The sequence below is a fragment of the Crocodylus porosus genome, unplaced genomic scaffold (genome assembly GCF_001723895.1).
Source record: "Crocodylus porosus isolate Cpor-Errol unplaced genomic scaffold, CroPor_comp1, whole genome shotgun sequence".
NCBI classification, from domain to species: Eukaryota; Metazoa; Chordata; order Crocodylia; family Crocodylidae; genus Crocodylus; species Crocodylus porosus.
This window is the reverse complement of record NW_017728886.1, coordinates 259,701,062-259,716,574: the sequence shown is the minus strand read 5'-3', so window position 1 is coordinate 259,716,574 and position 15,513 is coordinate 259,701,062. Positions and strand designations below refer to the sequence as shown.

Below are 15,513 nucleotides of genomic sequence, written 5' to 3'. Positions count from 1 at the left end.
CTTGCTCTTATTCCAGTCTTCTGAGAAAAGGAATCAATAAACTATTTGTCCCCAGAAAGCACTAAACTGGGGGCCAAAAGGACTCTCATGAAGCTCAAAAAGGACAAGTGCAAAGTCCTGGACTTAAGACGGAGCAATCCCATGCACCAATACAGGCTGGGGGCTGACTTGCTGGGCAGCTGCTCTGCAGAAAAGGTCCTGGGGGTTACAGCTGAATAAGCTGAATATGAGCCAGCAGTGTGCCCCTGCTGCCAAGAAGATCTAACAGCATCCTGGGCTGCATTGGCAGGTGTGTTGCCAGTAAGTCATGGGAAGTGATTACTCCCCTCTATTTAGCACTGGTGATGATCTAATTGGGGATAGTCCTGTTTTGAGCAGAGGGTTGGACTAGATGACCTCCAGAGGTCCCTTCCAACCCTAAGTTTCTGTGATTCTGTGATTTTTCTCTTGAAACATCCAGAGTAGAGGAAAGAAAAAAAATCTAAACCATAGACATTGTTTCAGGTAGGAGCAGAGATGTACATGTTGGTTGGAGGTAGGTGCCTTCTTTATCACTACTCCTACTCCTACTTTCATTCATTTATGGAAGTCTGCTCCACCTGCCTAACATTTTTTTACATATAAAAGGTATTCCAGTATTAAGCTTTGTGAAAGACTTTTCCTTTTAACATTTGCAGATATGACTAAGGAAAAAATACTCAAATCATAGAATAGCAGGGTTGGAAGGGAACTCAGAAGGTCATCTAGTCCAGCTACCTGCTCATGGTATGATTGTTCTTGGATTAACTATTCCCGTCAAGTGTCTTTCTAACCTGCTCTTAAAAACTTCCTAAAATTGAATTTCTGCAACCTCTCTGGGTAGCCTGTTCCAATGCTTAACCCCCTTCATAGTCAGAAAGTTCTTCCTGGAAATCTAACTTAGATTTCCCTTGCTGCCACTTATGACCATTTCTCCTTGACCTGTCCCCTGTAATGATAGAATAATGGTTCTCAGCCTCATTAAACTCAAGGCACCCCTCATAAAAATGCCATCTTTTTGTTTTCCTTTGTTTTTTTTACTATAGAAAAATAACAGAGCAGTATTTCTGTTGTAGAGAACCCAGCAAGATTGCAACAAGTTGGAATGTTTTTGATAGTATGGGTTCCTATTTGAAATTTCTGGGTTTATCTTGTGCCTCATGTTTGCATACTTAACAGTGCTAACATTGCATGGCACTCCATGGCACCATTGAAGGGATCCCAGGACCCCCCGGATGCTGTGATACCATTGGTGATAATCACTGTTATAGAGAATTGTCTGTGTCCATCCTACATATGAGTACCCTTCTGATTATTGGAAGATAGTTGACAAATCCCCTTTCAGCCTCCTTTTCCAAATTAAGTAATCCTAGTTCTTGCATTTTGTCCCCATTTCCAAATAACCTGGGAGGTTTAAATTGATCTAATTTCCAACCAAATTTCTTTTGGGTAGGTTTGGTAACAGTTAAGAATTAGGAAAGTAATTATAATTGTTCAGTGTGTTCGAAAAACAATAATCTTTTTGGAAAGAAACACTTTGAAGCCACTTTTGTTTGTCTGAATGCTTTTGAAAGACATACTTAAAGAATATCTTTGAACATAGTACAATTTAAATGTGATTTTTATGAGGTCTCAGAACATGCAAAATAAAACTTTTTGAGAGAGTATGCTTACTGATAAAAAATAACATACAGCAATGTGAAAGAGTGCCCACATTTTAATTTTGGTGATTTACAGTAATTTGACTATAAGATTTACTGCTATTGATAGCAAATGTTTCTTTTATTGCATTGCAGGTTGCAAAAGTACTAGTCAGTGTCACTTTTTGAAGAAGAAAAGTCTTAGTGTAAAACGATTACTTTTGAGCTTCAAGGCTTGAAGCTTTTCGAAATGTATTTCTCTTTTTTCACTTTCAGAGCTGTACAGACATTAACCAATCCCTCATGATAACCCCAGTAAATTACGTTATAGCTTCTTTTTAACTCTATTTTTTAGAGCTGCTTGTAGTGAAGAGAAAAAGGGGAAGACCAAAAGGGTCAACTAAAAAGTACTGTGCAGATGAAGAACTGGCAGAAAACAATAATTTTCCAAATGAGGAAGCTCAGCCAGGGCCAGAGGAAGGAACAGAGCTGGCTGAAGTTTTACCAGGCAGTCTGGAATGCAAGAAATGCAACCGGAAGTTCTCAAATACACGTCAACTGAGAAAACACATCTGCATCATTGTTTTAAATGAAGGCGAGGATGAAGGGGACCCAGGTAAGAAAATGTCTAACCAGTGTATTCTGTGTACATTCTTTTTTCCATTTTGACTACAGCCATGCATTGTGTCTCTGTGGAATTCTTTCATTTTTGAGTATGAACATGTATCATTTCTAAGTGGCATACTATATCTAAATTTTGTTGTTCACTTAAGCATATGTCTACTTAAAATAATAGCTTGATAATCCCTTCAGTTTACTTTATACTTATTGGGTTACCTACTGGTGGTGACAAAATCAGGAATTCTCAACCTGGTCTGTGGACCTCTTGAGGAGGAGGTACTTGGAAAGCTGGCTTGTCATGTTGACCTTGGCTTTTCTTATTTTCAGAAAAAAGGAGACAGGAGAAGATAGGAAAGAGAAATTGTAAGCAAAAGATTTTGAAGAATTAACTTTAAAAAAGACAAAACACTTAATGTACCATAGGCATTTTAAATCACTCTTTTGCAGACAAAATTGCTGCAAGGATGATTGATTAAACTATTGCAAATGGAAAAGGTGGTAAACTGCACAGTTGTAAACTTGAGGAAAATATTGTGAGGTTTCTAAATGGTGGCCCAGTCAGGAAACCATCTGCGAACTTCTGGTCTAAAGTTGATCAGAAAATCTGATCTGGGTTGTTTTCAGTCTTTATTTGGCTCTAAACACCTACAGAGAAGAAGGATGGCCCTGTAGCTAAGGTACTGACTTGAGGCTTAGGGGATCTGGGTGCACAGACTTCAAATGTGTTGCAACTCATTTAGTCTCTTGATGCGTCTTATCTGAAATGGGGACGACAGAACTTTTGTATTATGGCTTTTGAAGGATGAATACATTGAATATTGTTTATTTTTTCATGGACCACAATAGCTGAGACTGTAGAAATACCTAAAATGTATAGATACTTAAAACTGATTTGTGCTACTTGTGTTTGCGAGTGCCTTTTTCTTAAGGGATACCTTAAAATATCTCCATATGGTTTCCAGAATAACTCTGTGTTTTTATTAAGTACTACCTCTAGAACTGGTTCACTTGGGTGTTGTTGAGTACAGGATTTACAGTGCTGCATAGAATGCCAAATCTGGCACTTTCGCTTTACAACGGTCCATGTGGAAAACTTCTTGTGCTCAGAATTTTGCTTTAAGAGTCCGTTGGAATGGATTCAGAATCCCAACAGAATGAAGTCCGAAGTATTAAGTTTCACTTGATTTTGCACAAAGAGGGTGAATTTCATTCAGGTATGATGCTGTGCCTTATATTGGCTCAGGTTTGCGTATTTGATCTGAGTTTTGTACTTGTAAGGGAAAAAAAATCATACTGAATTTTAAATTTTGTTACAACCATTTTGCATGGCTCAGAGTTTGCTTTGACTTTTATGTCCTTTTCATTCTGTTAAGCAATAACATTTTCCACGTGGTTTTCCAGTGGAACATGTGTTCTCTGTCCGTCCTCACACTGTCATCCAAAATGCCAAATTAAGAATTAGACAGCCAGACAAGAATGAGTCTGTTGGATTTACTTGACTGAGAAAGAGTAGGGAAGAAAAAGCTTAAATGTGCTCACAGGACATGAAAGCTGTCACTTGGTAAATCATTTTATTTTTGTATCTTAAATAGTGGTAGGATCTTTAAAATGTATAGCAGTGACCTCCTGCCCAGTTGGTTTAATCTGTGACATTAGATGCGTTAAGGCTTTCTGCTTTTTGTATGTGCTAGGTACACTAATAACACTTGTGATATGCGAGCAAAATTATCTTTAGTCAGGGGGTTTTTAAAATACAACCACAGAGATCAGTCCAAATTAACTGCCCTTGACCTTCTACCTCATTAGAGCCACTGAAACATAGCTGGAGTCTAGCACATTGGTAGGGTTTTCAAAGTAAAATGCCATAGGTTTTTCCTTCTAAAAGAAATTAGCTTGTTTTATTTGCAGGTACACTTTTAAATTTATCTTCTTTTATTTGTCGTCTTTTATCTTATTTCTTGCGCAGAAGAAATAGTTTTTAGGTACTTCATAATGAGAGCTACATCACTTTGGCATCTAACGTGATTTAGGTCGGTCTAGCCCCAAAATGGTTCTCTGGCGACTACCCTGTGGAGGTTTTTTGAACCTCCAAGTAGTTTACCACATTCTTGGTTTCTCCCTATTTTAAAGGAATAACTCCTCTTTGGAAACACCTAGTTAACTCTGAGATGAGCCTCTGGTAGGTACTGCAGCTATCTTCTCAAGAGGAGAGTCTGATCCTCATGCGTTGGATTGCTACATGAATTGCCTCACAAGGTATACTCCAACATCTGAATGTGCAAAAAGTACATACTCTTGAAGTGAGTGGACCAAAACTGGACGCGGTACTCCGGGTGTGGCCTCTGCACCAGCTGTGAACAGAGTGGGAGGATCACTTCTCTTGATTTGCAAATGATGCTACTATTAATACAGCTCAGTATGCTACTGACCTTTTTTTTTTTTTTTTTTTTTTTACAGGCACACACTGTTGGCTCACATTCAGCTTGCAGGATCATAGAAAAGTAGGGCTTGAAGGGACCACATGAGGTCATCTAGCCCAGCCACCTGCTCAAGACAGGATCATCCCTGACTAAACCATCCCAGCCAAATGTCTGTCTAACCTGCTTTTGAAAAATTTCCAGGGATGAAGATATAGTTACTCTGCGTAGTCTGTTCCAATGCTTGACCATCCTCATGGGCAGAAAGTTCCTTCTAATGCCCAACCTAAATTTCCCCTGCTGCATCTTGAGGCCATTATTCTTAATAGCCATCTACACATCCGCTTTATGCACTGTAGCCTATTTTATTACGCTTTAAAGTGTTATGCAAAAAAATGTGCTATTATGCTAATGCTCAGTAAAATAGGCTACTGCTCATTAAGTATCACTTTAAAAATGTGTGTTTTCAATACTGTGCATTAGGGCAGCCTAATGTGCATTTATTTAGTACCTGACATTGGAGGTACTAAATTTAATACACATTAGGAAATGCGCATTAATGCGCATGTAGACATGCCCATAGAAAAGCCAATTTCCATCTCCTGTAATTACCTTTCAGGTACTTGAAGACTGGTATCAAATCCCCCCCCTACTCAGTCTTCTTTTTCTCTGGACTCAATAAACCTATTTCTTTCAGTCTTTCCTCATCAGTCATGTTTTCCAGGCCTCTAATCATTTTTGTTGTTTCCTGCTGAACTCTTTCCAATCTGTTCACTTTCTTCTTGAAGCGAAGGGCCCAAAACGGGACACAGTAGTCCAAGGAAGGGCACAACCAGTGCTGAATAGAGTGGAAGAATTGCATCGCTGGGTTTGGTAGAGAGTTACAAATGCTGCTAGCTTGCGTTTTTGTGTGTGGTTTGTTTTTGTTGGTTTTGGTTTTTTCTGCATAACAGGAGTACATTATTGGCTCATTCAGTTTGGGAACCACTGTAATCCCCAGGTCCTTCTCTGCAGTACGGCATCCTATCCAGTCAGTCCCCAGTCCGTGTTTGTTCATGCAGTTATTCCATTCCAAGTGCAGGAAATCACACTTTTTACTGCTTAATCTCTTCTGGTTCATTGTACAGTAGGTTATTCTGGATCCTAGACCTACCCTCCAGAGTGTCTGCAACTTCACTCATCTTAGTGTCATCCACAGATTTGCTCAGTGTGCACTCAGTCTATCATTGTAACAATTAATGAAGATGTTAAACAATATTGGACCCAGGACAGACCCCTGGGGGACCCCACTCGACAATTCCTTCCAGTTAGACATCGAGACATTGATAACTACTTACTGAGCATGATGATCCGACCAGTTGCGTATCACTTTTACAGCACCTTCTTCTAGTCTTTACTGCCTTAGCTTATCAATGAGAATGTTGTAGGAGACGATGTTAAAAACCCTGCTAAAAGTCAAGATAAAGTCAAGCTTTGCTAGAGGCAAGTCCACTATTCTGACCTGATCCACAGAGTCTGTCATCTTATCATAGAAGGAAATCAAGTTGGTCAAGCACAATTTGTTCTTGATGAATTAGTAACTGGCCCTGATCACTTGTTCTTGTCTAACTGGTTTAAGATAGATTCCTTGAAGACCTACTTAATGATCTCTCCAGGTAGCTAGGTCAGACTGACTGGTTTGTGATTTCCCCGGTCCTCCCCCTTCCCCTTCTAAAAGTTGAGCGCTGTTTTAGCCCTTTATCAGTCATCCAGGTATTCTTACCCAACCTCCACATATCTTTAGAGAGGATTACTTATGGCTCTGAAATCACCTATCAACTTCTTCAGTATCCTAGAGTGCACCCCATCTGTGGCCCTGCCAAGTTGGATACATATAGCTTCTCTAAGTAATTCCCAACTTTTTCTACAGCTCTAGGCTGCTTGTTTCCTTTCCTATCTTTGCCGTCAGCTGCTAACTTTATGAAAACTGCAGTAAAAAGACATTATGGACAGTTGTTCATAACTAGTTCCTTCTGCATTTAGTGCGGGACTTAGACTTAACATTTTATTTGTTTTTCCTCTTAGTTCTGACATGTTTGTAGAATCTCTTACTGCCTTCTATGTCTGTTGGCAGTCACATCTCAAATTGTGCCTTGGCCTTCCTGATTTTTCTCCCTGCATGCCTGTGCTTTTTTTCCCCCATGAATATCTCTGGATTGCATTTTTTTTTTCCTGGTTTTATTATAGCTTTTCCAATGTGAATGATATTTAATCATATTTCTGAATCTCTCTAGGACCTTCCAGATTGCTTTTCTGCCCTGCTTGGTGTTTCCATCTCCTTGCAAAGTTTATCATTGTATGGATGTCTGATTGCATTCATAAGTGAAAACATACTTGATTGTCATGTTCTCTTTTGAAACAAACACATGCCACTATGAAATAATTTCATATTCTAATATGCATGCATTAGGGTAGTGCATATGTTCAGTGTGATTTCATTTGTTCATGCAATCAGTTCACTTTTATGTGTCAGTTCAGAATATTATTTTATATTTAAAAGCCCAAAGCACCACAAATGTAAGAAAGAAAATGCTAGCAACACTAGCTGAGAACTTCTCCACACAAGCCAGGAAATTCAAAGTTACGGTTTCCACAGCAACCGTATCTCTGCCACAATGTGTCATATCTTATTAAGGCTTAAATTAAAAAATATATTCAGTAATGCAAAAAAGCCTTACATATATTCAGGAGTGCCAAATGAGGATTGCTGTGGCAACCACGTCTTTGAATTTCTTTACTTCTGTATATGGAATGGGATGACACTGTTGATCTTTTAGTTGCTGTTTCAGCTATTCATTTTCTCTGGAAATAAGACCATGATTATAAAGTGTCTTTACTAGTTAAAAGACTGGTAAAGCTAATGTGTACTTCTTGAGAACGATTTCTGGGTTGAAATTGGGTAGTCAAAATATTTGTTACGTGCTGATTGAAGAAAAATTAGTTTGATTAAGGTACAACTTGGGATTGTTGGTACATTGAGGGAGAAATGGGAAAAGAATAAATAAGAGCAAAGAAAAAAAATGAAAAGGAACATGGCAGTTACATTTCTAGACATTAAAACATTTCAAGCTGTGGAGTAATCTGTCAACAGTGTGGCTAAGTACATACAGTCAAAAAGCCCAAAGCTGAATCGATTCAGTCTTTGCAGGTTATTCTAAAACGTATGATTAAATTGAAACAGAAGTGCACGGACATTTACCTTCCATTCAGGAAATACAGCCACATGCCTGCAGCGGCTCAGGCCAGAAGCCGGGGGGCGCTAGAGCACAACGCTCCAGCTGTGTGTTTGCTGCTTCTTCCTGCTGCCCCGGGGTTTCTGGGATTTGAAGTTCAGAATTAAAGCAGCAGGGTTGCTCATCATGTTCTCTTCCTGTGTCCAGGTGCCTCTGGGACTTGTAGTCCATAGCTGCAGCCAGCAGTAAGTTTGAGTGGGGGAAGGGGTGTTAAGCACACCCCCCCTCGCCCCCCCGGCCCCAGACCCTAGGCAGGGTTTGCCGGGGTGGGGGGGTGCTCTCTCTGTCCCCCTTCCCCCTGTATACTGGGCTGCATCCCCAGCCGGGCTTGCTTTCCCCACCCACTTGTCAGCCAGCCCTCACTGCTCCAGCTGTGGAACAGGGTTGAGGCCATTCCTGCTCTCTGGAGCAGACAGCACAGCCCAGCCCAGGGCTAGAAAGCATGCTGGGATGCTGGGGAACTGATTTTAACATGAACCAGGAAGGGATTTTGACCAGAAATGTTATAACCCGGTTTGACCCCAATCAGTTAAGTCTGATGCTACATTCAACCAGATTTATCTTAAACCAGTTTCAGCCATTTTGAAATGGGTTTATGTGCACTGAGCTTCTGTTCTATGGCAGGTTTAAACCAGTTTCTTATCACTTAAACTGGTTTATTTGTAACTTCTGTCCCTAGCCTACCAGACGCCCTGTCATGTGGGACAAAAGCCTGTAAAATTGTACCAGAAACAATTCTATGTATTGTCCCCAGAGAAAGGAGAGCATAGGTCCCTGCAGTTCCTAAGCCAGGTGCACCTCCTTCGTGGATGTCCTGTCCTTGTTTGACATGACACCAAGGAGCAGATTTGGTGACATTATCTGGATGGCGAAGCTTCATCTCCAGTATGTAGCAATTGCCTTGTTTTTTTTAAAGCCCAATTGATTTAAGAATGACAGGAAAGGCCTGATTATTTAGTTTCCTGTGGACATTTAACCTTTATGCCCACAAGCCACACATTTACATGTATGTGTGCCTTGAATAGCAAGCCTTGTTTATGCAAGATAATTGTCTGGACTTCACCAAAAATAATTGCTCTGTATGCACACTTGTCATAAACCAGCCTGATTTTTTGCCTTAGCTTAGGTCAGTTAGAAATCTATTTTAAGCTAAACTGAAATAAGGACCTTTTAAAACCAAAATAAGTGCATCAGTTAGGTAAATTAGTTTAAAACATAGTCGAGGTAAGATTGATGAAACTGTCTTAAAAGCTTTCAAGTGATTTAGGATCCAAAGTCACTTTGGAAAATGGGACTTATGATCATGAGTTTTGATTTAATTTTTGTCCATGCCTACTAATAGACAATTCTCACTCAAGTGGATTCTTTATGCAAGGAATGTACTGTTATTTTTTTTGCACAAGAAATAACAGCGTTCATACATTTTGCATGGCTAGATTAGAAAAATTGCAAGTCAGTTTTATAAAAGGACTTTTTTCTCTCTCGAATCAGTCCAACACTAGCATTTTACAGAGACTGAGTAGAATAAAGATTTTTTTCCTTCAAACTCAAACGAATAGCAGTCCAAAAACAAGCCAATTAAGAGCTAGTAGCTGTGCTTTGACGATGTGTCAGACTGCACCCCCAATTAGAGACTTAAAACGGAAGATTGGGATGAATGAAAGAAACATCTAGTCTGAAATAACCCTGGAAATACTGATTCACATGAAGTTGCCAGTAGCTGTCCTCATCATCACAGATGTGAACAAGCCATAAATGTGGGAGAAAGATCCAGCATTGCATTACATTACTTGTATGAGTACAACAGGGATTTACAATGCTTATTGCTGGATAGGGAAGGTCAGTTTATTAGTCTGTTGAATGGAAGTGCCAGCTGTTCGAACAGGCTGCTGTACGTGCTTTAGCAAAGGAGAGATGAAGTCAGGCAATTCATCTGATTCTAAAAAAAAAACCTGTTTATGATCAAGCAAACACTCTTTGTATTCAGAGAAACTTTGTTGCAATCTAACTGGAATCCATTTCATTTTCTCTGAAATCACCTTAAAAACATGAAGGGTGTTTCATTTCCAACACACCAAGAGTAATAGGAGGTGAAATGCCCTACTTGTAGAAAACAAAACGTTAATGCCAAATGTGTAAAATTTAACTGGTGAAAGCAGAGTAATTTACTCTAGTGAGTGCTGAATTATTGCTAAGGGGCAGGATCTCCTTGGCTAATGTTGAAACCTCTCTTTTACAAACTGTGTTTTTGCTCTCAATGCAAATAGTATCCATTTTGGATTTGGATTTTGTATATGTAGATGGGGGAAACAGGTGCCAGTTGTTTCCAGTTTTTTTCCTCATATGTCTTTTACCAAGTCTTCTTCTGAGACTACTGCACCCCCCTTTTTTTTTTAACATCATCCTAATTTTACAGAGGATCTGACATAACCTGCATTTGATATAACAGGTGCATTTTTCTCAACTCTCACCTTCCCCTTGTTTGAATGGAAAGAGATGAGACTTACTGCAGTTATAATTACTGCATTTTTCCAATTAAAAACCTTATTTAACAGGTTCATTGCTGCTTAACATTTGCTCATCTTTGTCTTCTCATCTACTGCTTGAAGCTTTATTGAGTGTTTTGGTAAGGTAAATTCCTAGCAGTTTCTGGTCACTGGCTGATTTAAAGCCATTAGCTTTGTCTCAGAGATTTGCCCACCTGCTTGTGAATTTTCTTCTTGTTAGAGGACTTTATTTTTTCACTCAGCCATTTGAGTTAGCTTTCCCCAACAAATTTACCTCTGAGTCGCAGCGCAGGGAAGAAAGAAGCAGAATTGCTTCTCTTTCCCTTGGATTCCTCCTGCTACCGTGCTGCCCCAGCCTGGGATGCGACAGATGCAGCAGCCAGAGGAGAGGGTGGGGAGCCCAGCTGCTCCTGTTGCAGCTGGAGCAATGAGGGTATGATAGCCAGGCAGGAGCCTGGGGGCCACAATTTAACCCCTCACAGGCTGCATGTGACCCAGAGGTGGTCAGCTGGACAGCCCTTGGCTAGTCCATTGGAACAGGTGGTGCCTAGACCTTTTCTTGCACTCTCTGCACAGGGTGCCTGGGGGATTTGAAGGGAGAAGTCAAATGATCAGCTCCTGAAGATGCAAGAGGCCACACAGGAGGGTGAGCATGGGGGACTCTTACTTCCCTTTATGCGATCTTGTGAGGCGGTTGGATCATGATTTGGCCCTTTGACAGTAGTGCTTGTATGCAGCACAGCAGTGGCAGCATTAGAAATACCGTGTTTCTTTTGGTGTTTTTGCAGCTACATTATACGTAAAAACCTGCTGTCAACTTAAGCTTTTTCTCTTGTTTTCCAAGATGACAAACCAAATCTGTTGGAATCTTGATTTTGGAATTGTTGATGCAAAGGATCTAACAAGACAACATTCATCTCTTAAACTGTATTCACTCATGGATTTAGAAGTATTGTCAGAGATGTGATTTACAAGTGGGTATGAGATGGTCCGGAAAAAAAAATAAAGTTATGTGGGACTAACTCAGAATGATCCTTTCTGCTGCGTGCTTCCCTTTTTGGGTGTGTGCATTGCACCCACTTTCTGACATAACTCATAGCACACTTTACATCATCGATCAGTATGGCTTGTCTCTTTAGAGTTAGGTAGAAAACTGAGGAGTTTTCATTTGCAGATTAAAATTAGATCCACAATGCCTAGCTTTCTGCAATGAAATACTGTACATGACTTTACTACATCTAAGTCCTGTGAACACATGCTTTCTCATTGCTTTGGGTATCTCAGAATGATTTTTTGCTAAACTCAGAGCTTTGGACAACTGTTTCAAATTTGGAATCAAATATCCATAGAATTCAACCTGTGGGGATCAGATGATGACCTTGGGTGATGCCCTGAATGTCACAAACCATTACGTATCAGTTATCCTTATATTGTGCCCAGTACTCTGAGTATTTCTGGTGGTTTGCACAAAGGACTGACAGAATAGTTGGGGTTTGTTTCTATCTCTGGTATAGGTTAACTGCATGACTCCAAGATATATACTTTACCTCTCTGTAAAGTAAGTTTTATCTATACAATTTATGTCTTTGGGTCCAAAAATTAATTTGCAGTGGCTGGACACAACTGAAGTAAATTAAAAGAATCATAGTGTAGCTGTAACTTGGGCACTTGAAACCTGTGGGAAGTCTTGCGGGTTTTTTTAGGAGTTTTGTGAACAACTGTAGGAAAACAGGATAATTGCTCCTATTCAGCAGAGCCTTGTAATCAACTCATGTCTTTTCAGTTCTGCTTCTGTTGCTCAGCAGTAATGTAGCCACAGTGAAATGTCATGGGGTAGTTTTAATGGGCTGATTAAATTTCTCTCTCTCTATGAAGATTTCTTTTTATTCAGGGGCCAGTTCTGCAAAAGGGTCTATGGAACTGCACTAGGTAATAACACTGGGACTCCACCTTAATGTAAGAAAGGTTGTGGAAAATCACAATTTTATAAAATTATTTGAGAAGAAAGGGATCACTTTAACTCAATCACCCCTCAATTACATAAATGAATATGAACTCTTTAGAAATTTTGATGTTAGAAACATTAGGTTACAATTTACGCTCCTAAATTAAAATTTCAGGTATTCTAAAGAGTTAAAGGGATGTAATAATATTTCCAGGTCTTAGTGCCTGTTAGGAAAGAAGAATGTATGAAACTGTTAATCCCTATAGGGAAAGGGGAACAGGTGAAGTCACTGGTAGTTGAGAACAGGTTTGTGAGTGACATTTAAAATACCAGTGGGTGATGGAAAAAAGGTACAGGTATAGTTAAAAACAACAGGGGCAGGGCTTGGTTTGGAAGAATCTGGAGGGTGGGCAGGACTTCTGATGATGTAATTCTGTACAAAGATGCTTAATTTATTATATCTTTCTGTTTTTACAGTGCTGAAGTCTCTAGGTGGTTGAATTTCATTTTAACTGTTGTAAAAGTGAAAGATTTTGGACCACAATTGCCCACACTTGCTTATAATATAGTCATTAACAGGCATCTGTATACGGATTTCTGTCTTTTCCTTCTTCTCCTTTAACTTCAGGAATATGTGACTGAAAGAGTCTAGGCAAAGAATTCTCCCAATGCAAAGTGTAAACGTTGTCAAGATTTAATTGCTTATTTCAAAGTGAAGAAAGCTATTTTTTTCAAATCTGCTAGAGTCATAGAATTTAAAGCCAGAATGGGACCATTGTGATCATATAGTATGACTGCTGGTTGCATAAAACAGGTGATGGAACAATGATTTAGTAATTTCTCTGCAAAGCCCAATAACTTGTGGTTGATCCTAGCATATATCTTTTCAGAAAGACATAAAATGTTGAGTTATAGACTTCATGGAATGAACTCCTTTCCATCCTGTCCCTTGGTAAATTGTCCCAGTGATTGATTGCCATTAATGCTCAGTGTGTTGTTTCAAGTTTGAAGTTGTTTACCTTCAAATTTCATCGAGTTTATGGGTAGAAGGAACCATTAGATCATCTTATCCGACCTCCTGTATATCACAGAACATTAAATGTCATCCAGATAACCCTCTGTTGAGCCCAGTAACTTTAGACAAAAGCACTTCAGTGCTCAAGAGACTAAGTTGTGTGCCACAGGCAAAAGACAAGGGAGATGACATGCCACAATTTTTTGGTGGCCCGGCAATAGCAGGGGACTGATTAGATGAAATATCCCCAAATAGCTCTAACACATAATCCTCAGTCATGCTGCAAGGGACGATGCCCTGTGCTCAAATGAATACTGTCCCATGGTCAATGGACAAGCAATCTATAAATTTACAGGTCTGTGATTATTCAGCTCAGTCCCTTCCCAACACACAGAGGCCACTGAATTTCTTCTAAGGGTCGCACTGAAGCATGTTTTTAAGAAAGGCAGCTTATTATGAAGACTCCAAGCAATGGCAAGTCCTACCCTGGAAAACTTCCAGCATTTCTCTCTCTACCAGAAAATTGCATTTTTGATAAAATGAGTCTGGAAATAAGAAAATACTATGTCTGGTAGTTGAAGTTATGTCTTTGTCTACAAGACTGAGATGCCTTTCCCACCCCCATCCCCCATTATCAGATAGCTTTTCCATGTGCAAGGACGCATGTTCACCTACTTAGTAATCCTATTCACCTTATCCAAAAAAAAAAAAAAAAAGGTTAGCAAGTTAAACTCCTTCCATCTCAGATCATAAGGGTCATATTCTAGACTGTCTCCTTTGAACGGTTCACCTTTCTCTAATCTCTCTCCTTAAAGTGTCGGCACTAGACCTGGACACAATATTCTACTGACAATCTTACCAATGTTATGTACGGCGGCAAAGCCACTTCCCCACTTCAGGCTGATGTATCTCTCTTTTTTCATATGTCCAAGGATTGTGTTAGTCCTTTTTGTCACAGCATTGTGCTGAAAGCTCACCCTGGGGCGTTCTCCACCTTGATCCTTAACTCCTCTGAATCACTGTTTTCCAAGTCTCCCTGCCTTCTTGGTTAGTAGATGTGGTATCTTGTGTTTGGCAACCCCACCAGTCTTTTTTTCCATCATCCTCAAGCTTCATGAGCACAGACTTGACATAATCACATAATCATCTCCAGTATTAAATGATATTGGATCAAGAGCAAGGGTTTATATCACAGGTTGCCTGCTGGTAAGTCATCAAGTCCAACTCCTTTCTAAGTCCCTTCATTGACATTTGCCGGTTAACAACTACGTAGTAAGGTCTGTCAGTGAGCCAGTTTTTAATTCATATGATGTATTTTGGGTATTTCCCTATAATGCAGTTATTTTTATTAGTTTCATGTTGTAGTAGGTCAAATGCCAGTGAAAACTGTTTCATCGCAGTTGCCTTCATCTATCTGACTTACAGTCTTGTCAGAAAACAGCCAGCATGTTTGAGAAGGAACTACCTGTTGTGAAACCATGTTGGCCAGTCTTAAATATGTTTCTAGCTTCTAGTTCTTTGTTGACAGAGTCCTGAAATTACAATTATTTACTTATGCATTTACTTAGTCTTGATGACCATAATTGACGTACTTCAATTATTTACTTAGTCTTGATGTCCGTTCTGTCTCGTCTGTAATTCTGTGGGTCCATCCTTATACCCCATTTTGAAATATTGATACTTTATGGGAAGTCAGTTAGTTCTTTTAGAGTTTCCCCAGTTTCCAAAATTTTGTTAATCTTGTTTCAGAGAGCTCCTTATTTAGTTCTTTGAAGATTCTTGAGAGTAAATTATACCCATTTGTTTAAAAATGCTTACTTTTAGTAGATGCTCCTTCTTTATTACAGGTGGAAAATCCATATCTGTCTATGGGGGATGCATATATTCTCCCACTGAAATCCAAATATGGAATAGAAATGTCCATTGGTGACATGTGGGTGTCGGGGAAAACCGAAGGATCGGGCCCCAAGGTCACGGTGGGCCGGGGTGGCAATTAGATACGGACAGGTGGGATTAGCGGCGTAGAGTCTGGAGTTAGGGACTTGGAGCAGATTGAGAAAGAACAGGTGAATTTATTT

The 15,513-nt window shown here is 39.7% G+C and overlaps 1 protein-coding gene across 2 annotated transcripts in view; it reads left to right on the top strand.

Annotated features, from left to right (window-relative positions):
• ZFAT (zinc finger and AT-hook domain containing) overlaps positions 1 to 15,513 on the top strand; it is a 137,919-nt gene that overhangs the window by 13,726 nt on the left and 108,680 nt on the right. Inside the window, exon 3 of one of the 2 annotated variants that reach the window (XM_019553066.1) lies at positions 2,026 to 2,274. In XM_019553066.1, the coding sequence (XP_019408611.1) occupies positions 2,026 to 2,274 (249 nt within the window). Of the gene's footprint in view, positions 1 to 2,013; positions 2,275 to 15,513 lie in introns of both variants that reach the window. The other variant, XM_019553059.1, reaches the window with a different exon arrangement.